Below are 7502 nucleotides of genomic sequence, written 5' to 3'. Positions count from 1 at the left end.
GGAAAAATGAACAGCAGAATTCGTTCGATTCTTTAAAAACTAAACTAATAACTCAACCTGTATTATTGTAGGATCGGGTTACCGACCGTCACGCTAAGCTGCGCGGATGCGTGTGTGGCGCCGCGAGGGGCGTAAAGCGCGCGTCGAGAATGAGAATGAGAGTAGTGTGTGTTGAGCGAGCGCAATGGCGCGACCCTTTTGTAATAACACTCTTTATATTTTAAATAATAAAAATCCTATAAAATTTGGGGGCTCAGCCGGGATAGAAGACGATTCGAAGCCAAAACGACGAGAAACGACGACGACGACGACGCAGAATTGAGGACGACGAAGGACGACGACGACGCGGGATCGAGACGACGCCCGACCAAAGACGATTCGAAGCCAAAAACGACGAGAAACGACGACGACGACGACGCAGAATTGAGGACGACGAAGGACGACGACGACGCGGGATCGAGACGACGCCCGACCAAAGACGATTTAAACAAAAGTGACGAGTTCAGTGCTAACGCCGAAGTGACTGGTGCGATCCTGACAAGGTATACATACGACGTACAACGAATGCCGGCGACGAACAACGAACACGCATATCATAGTGACGAACGATAAGTGCGCGAACGTTGAAAAGAAAAACGTGTTATGAGCGATAAACGAGGAACACAGGACTCGACAACGACGATTGCAAGGAAACCGGAAAGTTTCAAAGTGTACGAGTTGAAAAAACTACTGCAGGAAAGGGGCCTCAGTACAGCAGGCCGTAAAATCGACCTTATAAATCGATTGTGGATCGCAGACCCTCTCGGTGAGTGGCTAAGCGTTAGTGACAACGCCGAAGACGAAGATACAACGATGCAGAACGACGGCTCAGACGGTGGTGCCCTGTTAGGTGAAGGATCCGCGAATCAAAGAAATCCGACAGGGAAGGACAACATGGACGAGCAACATGGCCAAGCGGAAGTCGGAAAAGACGGCCATTTTGACGAACGCGAGGAAACTAGGGCGCTGATTCGCGAACGCGAATTATACAGGCGCGAAAAGGAACTAGCCGAAAGAGAGCTCGCGGTGGTGCGACGTGAACTCGAATTACTACATGTGTCGTGACGCAACGAATTACCACGCGACGATCGGACGACGATGTCGGTAAGATACGACGAATTACCACACGATGACCAAACAGCGATGAGAAACAACGATCGAGATTCGAACAATACAATGACTGCAACTCATTCATCCCACACGAAGATAAATGTAACTGCGCTGGCCGATCTTCTCTGTGATTACAAAGGACGTGCAGAAGATTTCGAGATTTGGGAAAGGCAAGTGCGCTTTTTACGAACAGCATACAAACTTGACGATAATCTGACGAAGGTTCTGATCGGAACGAAACTCAAGGGACGTGCTTCGGATTGGTTCCATTCCAAGCCAGAGTACATCGCTTTGACATCGGACGAGTTGCTTGACGAATTGCGTAGCATGTTCTGTCACAAACCAAACAAGATTACGCTGAGACGACGTTTTGAAGCACGGACATGGAAGAAAGGCGAAACCTTCCACGACTATGTCCACGAAAAAGTGATCATGGCCAATCGGATCTCAGTAAGTGACGACGAGATCATAGGTTATATCATTGAGGGGATCCCTGATATGAATCTGCGAGATCTTGCCCGAGTTCAAGGATTCTCGACGACGGAGTAAATGCTGCAAGCATTTGAGGAGATACGACTGGAAGACAGGCGACATCCCTTTTCAGCCGCAAAAGTCAACGACGGAGGTGCAACGAAGAACAAAAACGAAAAAAATGTCAAAGACGATGCAGGTAGTGAAAAGAAGCTAACGAATGCCGAAAAGAAGAGTATTCTGACGAAACGATGCTACAACTGCGGGCTGAGGGACCATGTTAGCGCGGACTGCCCCACGAAGGACAAGGGAACCAAGTGCTTCGAGTGCAACGAACACGGGCACATCGCATCAAAATGTGCGTGCTGAGACAGAAAGTGAAGAGGCAAGCGGAGGTGAAGGAATGAGCTCTTCAGCTAAAAAAATGAAAGCTACGTCAGCTGATATAATTATTAATGTTACACATTGCTACCGAATCATAGAATTCATAAGTGTTTTTGCTGCAATATCGGATATTTCTGTGTGCAAAACATGTAAACGAAAGCAAACATTTGGAGAAACAGGCAGTCGTGGATTAGGATTTAAAATCGCCGTTACATGTGCGTGTGGGACTGTTGTGATTAATTCGGGACCTTTTATAAACAATAGTTTTGAAATTAACCGCAGAATTGTGTTTGTGATGCGTTTATTAGGCGTGGCACGTAAAGGTATAAACATATTTTGCGGCATGATGGATTTAGGCTGTGAATTGAGTGTACGTGCTTATGACGGCATTATACAGCAGATACATGCTTCACTGCAAAAAATGTATAATGATACGTGTCACAAAGCTGTTGAGGAAGAAAAACAATATAATGAAAAAGAGGAACAACCTTTAACAAATCTCAAAGTATCTGGAGATGGCTCTTGGAAAAAGCGAGGATTTTCTTCACTCTACGGTGTAACGACGCTCATTGGATATAACACGGGGAAAGTCATCGATTTATTGGTGAAAAGTAGTTATTGCCAAATATGTACATATTATAAAAACGATAAAGATAATCCCGAATATTTGGAGCATAAAGAAGATGGGCATTGTGCAGTGAATCACAGTGGCTCTTCGGGTAAGATGGAAGTAGATGCCGTCGTAGAAATGTTTCTCCGCTCTGAACAATTACACGGAGTACGTTATAGTAATTATATAGGAGACGGTGACGCTAAAACGTTCAAAGCTATTTTGGATATTGAACCATATGGTCATGAGTTCAAAATTAAAAAGAACGAGTGCATTGGACATGTGGAAAAGAGGATGGGCAGTCGGTTGCGCAATATAAAGAAAAGTGCAAAATTAGGAGGAAAAGGAAAGCTGACCGATGTGTTAATAAAAAAATTAACAAGATACTACGGTCTCGCTATCAGGCGTAACAGTGATTCTGTTATTGAGATGAGAAAGGCGATAATGGCAACATTTTATCATTATACTTCAACAAATGAGAAACCGCAGCACGACGGCTGTCCTCCGGGCGCCGACTCGTGGTGTAAGTGGCGCGTCGCACAAGCCTTGGGGCAAGAATTTGACCATCCAGATCCACTACATGAAGATGTGCAAAAACATATTCGTCCAATTTATGAAGATCTGTCACGGGATGATTTGTTGGAGAGATGTTTAGGTGGGCATACACAAAATGCTAATGAGAGCTTCAACGCTATCGTCTGGCGTTTAGCTCCTAAACATCTCAATTGTGGTAAAAAAATCATTGAGATAGCTGCTTTTTTGGCTGCCGGCATGTTTAACGAAGGATTTTCGTTCGTCCTTCAAACAATGCAACATCTCAATATCGTAATTGAAAAGCAGAGCAAAGGATTCGCCGATAATGACGACAAACGCCGTATTGAACAGCAGGAGCGCCGCTCTCTTGATGCCACCAAAGAGGCTCCTACTTTTCGACAACAGGAAAAAACGGCTCAATTAGAACAGTTTGAAGAAGAGGAGGGTCTACTCTATGGCCCTGGAATCGCAGATTAGCAAAAAACTGCGGTAAGTTAGAACGAATTACGAATTTTTTCACGATTTTTCTATTACTCAAACTTTAAACGCGTTTTTCTCGAAACGCAAAATTTCGCACGCCGTGCAACGTAGCTCAAAAACTAATCATTCGATCTTTATGAAATTTGGTATAGAAATTCTATAGATATTTGGCCTCAGCATGACGAGCTCCGATTTTTATTTTTTTTATTTAAAACATTGTTATTAACAATTGTTTATAAAAGAAAATCCTTTTTTTTTTCAAAACTTCGCCATTTTTGCTAATTTGCAAATTTTAATAAAAGGGGACCGTCATGCTGAGCGTTTTTGCATAAACTAAAGAACCCATTTTGTATTTTTTGTTTCAGATCATTTTTGTGACCTGTATGCTGCACGGCGCATTTTCAAGACGCTGTTTTCAAGCCGCCATTGCACCGTTTTATTCTTAACGATTAGTCTTAAAAAAATATTTTCTTTCAATATTATAACGTAAATAAATTGTGCCTTAAATTGCAAATTTATCTACGCATTACATTTTTCAAAAAAAATTCCTGAAAAACAGGCTATTTACATGAGGTTCCCCCCTTAAATGTAAAGCTAGGCGTTACTACGATTGAGCCGGCGGATAGCGACGTCTTTGCGGAAATATGCGAAATTTCGACGGACTGTGAATCGGAAAATAACTTGGTAGACTTATCTCACTTGCAGGATGAAAAGATCAAAGAAAATTCGCGAATGTTGGTAAATAACTATAAGCCGGAGCAAACACGTGACGTGGGTGTACGAATGAAGTTGATATTGAAAGATGACGAACCGATTAATCTAAGGCCGCGACAATTAGCATCGGGCGAAAGGGAAGAGGTAAACAAACACATTGATGAATGGTTGGAAGCGGGAATAATACAACCTTCAGTTTCAGATTACGCCAGTCCGATTGTTTTTGCAAAAAAGAAAGACGAATCGACGAGGCTTTGTATAGATTACCGACTTTTAAATAAAAAAATCATTAAGGACCGTTACCCCCTACCATTAGTAGAAGACCAGCTGGACGCGTTGCAGGATGCGAAGGTATTCAGTACTCTTGATTTGAAAAGCGGATTTTTCCATGTGCCAGTCGATGAATCTAGTAAGAAATATACGGCATTTGTAATTCCTGACGGGCATTATGAGTTTGCCAAGATGCCGTTCGGGTTGTGTAACGCGCCGGCTGTTTTTCAAAAGTTTATAAACGCTGTGTTCAGAGATCTGATACGAAAAAAGATTGTAATGGTGTACATACATGGACGATCTGATCATACCATCCGTTGATTATGATAGTGGTCTAGAAAAACTTGAATGCGTATTGAAAACGGCGGGTCAGAACGGACTGACAATTAATTGGAAAAAATGTAGCTTATTACAAGCGCGCGTTAATTATCTAGGACATGTGATAGAGGACAGTTGTATCCGGCCCTCGGAATTTAAGACTGAAGCCGTAAAGAATTTCCCAGTGCCTTCTAATCTGCGTCAGATACAGCAATTTTTAGGCCTTACCGGATATTTTAGGAAGTTTATTCCAGGTTACTCTATTATCGCACGACCGCTGACGAACCTATTAAGATCGGGAGTGGAATTCAAGTTCGAGGTGGCGGAAATGAATGCATTTGAACGACTGAAGGCAGCTCTTGTAGATATGCCTGTATTAAAATTATATAAGGTAGGCGCGGAAACCGAACTGCATACAGACGCTTCGTCTCACGGATACGGTGCGATTCTTCTACAGCGCAGTACTGATGATAACGCGATGCACCCGGTGTATTACGCCAGTGGCAAAACGACTCCGACGGAACAAAAATACATCAGTTATGAGCTGGAAGTCCTCGCTATCGTTAAGGTTCTGAAAAAGTTCCGCGTATATTTATTACACATGCCCTTTAAGATTGTAACAGACTGTCGCGCATTCACACTTACCATGGCGAAAAGAGATCTGTGTTTGCGTGTAGCGCGATGGGCATTAATGTTGGAGGATTATAATTATCAAATTGAGCACCGACCAGGTAAGAGCATGAGCCACGTGGACGCGCTAAGCAGAAACCCATTGCCGACGTGTTTATTACTCAATGAAGATGACGATGGACTAACTGCTCGACTCAGAAGGGCCCAAGACGAAGACGAAGATGTGAAAAGAGTAAGGCAGCTCACTCAAGAAGAAAAACTCATGATTACACTATCAGCGGTGGATTGCTATTCAAGGAGGTTGATGGGGACACTCGTCTTGTGGTTCCCAAGGTAATGTGTTCACAAATAATCAGGCGTGCGCATGAACAAGGACACTTTTCTGTCGCGAAGACTGAAGCAATTATTAAGAAAGATTTCCACGTTCAGAATCTACGAGGAAGGATCGAAAAGATTGTACGGAACTGTATAGATTGCATATTAGCGGATAAGAAGCAAGGTAAACAAGAGGGATTTTTGTGTCCCATCAATAAAGGCGAAGTCACTTTGGATACCTATCATGTGGATCATTTGGGTCCTCTGGCCACCACGAAGAAGAGTTACCGACACATATTTGTGGTGATTGACGGCTTTAGCAAATTTACGTGGCTATATGCAACAAAATCTACGGGTACCACTGAAGTGTTAAATCGGTTAAAGCGACAGGCGGCAATATTTGGTAACCCTCGGAGAATAGTCTCCGACTGAGAAACAGCATTCACTTCAGGCGATTTCTCTGATTACTGCCGGCATGAGAAAATCCAACACATATTAACGACTACTGGGATACCGAGAGCTAACGGCCAGGTTGAACGGGTTAATCGTACGCTCATATCACTCCTAACGAAGTTAGCCGCTCCGAAGCCAGGAGAATGGCACCGGTATCTGGACTTGGCCCAGCAGTACTTCAACACGACAATACAGCGGAGTATCGCTATGTCACCCTTCTATCTAATGTTTGGTACGCATGCCCGACTTCGCGAGGACCATAACGTTCGTGAGTTATTAGAACGGGAATGGGCATCCTCCTTTCAAGAAAAACGAGATGAACTTCGACCCCAGGCGAAGGAAAATATCGCCAAGTTACAACAGGAGAATAAGCGAGTTTTCGACAAGAAACGCAAGGCTGCAGAGATATATCGGGAAGGAGATTTGGTGACGGTTAGGCGCACTCAACAGGTCCCCGGCTCGAAGCTTGCGGCAAAGTATTTTGGGCCGTATGAGGTGACGAGGTCGCTCCGGAATAATCGTTATGTAGTTCGTAAAATAGGCGACCATGATGGACCTCTACAAACTTCCACTGCAGCCGACTATATGAAGCCCTGGCTACTGTACAGTGACGACGAGGGGACGGACGACGAGGGCGAAGAACGGTTAGAAACTACAGGGGATCTAGAGAAAAGAGTCAAGGAACCCCAACCAGGACATTCGAGGTCGAATGTATCGCAGGACGGCCGAGTGTAGGATCGAGTTACCGACCGTCACGCTAAGCTGCGCGGATGCGTGTGTGGCGCCGCGAGGGGCGTAAAGCGCGCGTCGAGAATGAGAATGAGAATAGTGTGTGTTGAGCGAGCGCAATGGCGCGACCCTTTTGTAATAACACTCTTTATATTTTAAATAATAAAAATCCTATATTATCATACCCGGATTGGAACAAATCTTTCATATTAACCACAGATGCATCCAATGAGGCGATAGGCGCTATTCTGTCTCAAGGGACAATAGGCAAGGACAAGCCACTGGCTTTTGCCTCTAGAACTTTAAATAAAGCCGAAACACGATACAGCACGACTGAAAAAGAATTATTAGCTATTGTATGGGCAACCAAACATTTCAGACAATACTTATACGGAAAAGAATTCAAAATTGTAACTGATCATAAACCTTTAATTTGGCTGATGAA

General features: G+C 43.8%; 1 protein-coding gene across 1 annotated transcript; it reads left to right on the top strand.

The window, feature by feature from the left end:
• The first annotated feature begins 1933 nt into the window (after positions 1–1933).
• On the top strand, positions 1934–4123 carry LOC108728293 (uncharacterized). Its single transcript, XM_018456786.1, has 2 exons — positions 1934–3637; positions 3994–4123. The coding sequence occupies exon 1, from the start codon at positions 2024–2026 to the stop codon at positions 3623–3625; it is 1602 nt and encodes a 533-aa protein (XP_018312288.1). The 5' UTR covers positions 1934–2023; the 3' UTR covers positions 3626–3637; positions 3994–4123.
• The last annotated feature ends 3379 nt before the right edge of the window (positions 4124–7502 follow it).

Source organism: Mycetomoellerius zeteki, unplaced genomic scaffold (assembly GCF_001594055.1).
Source record: "Mycetomoellerius zeteki isolate Tzet28-1 unplaced genomic scaffold, Tzet1.0 scaffold605, whole genome shotgun sequence".
NCBI classification, from domain to species: Eukaryota; Metazoa; Arthropoda; class Insecta; order Hymenoptera; family Formicidae; genus Mycetomoellerius; species Mycetomoellerius zeteki.
Note: the sequence above shows the minus strand (reverse complement) of the source record. Positions and strands in the feature narration are given on the sequence as shown.

Excerpts from the sequence above, each read along its gene's own strand:
- LOC108728293 (XM_018456786.1), top strand. The coding sequence starts at position 2,024 with ATGAGCTCTTCAGCTAAAAAAATGAAAGCTACGTCAGCTGATATAATT.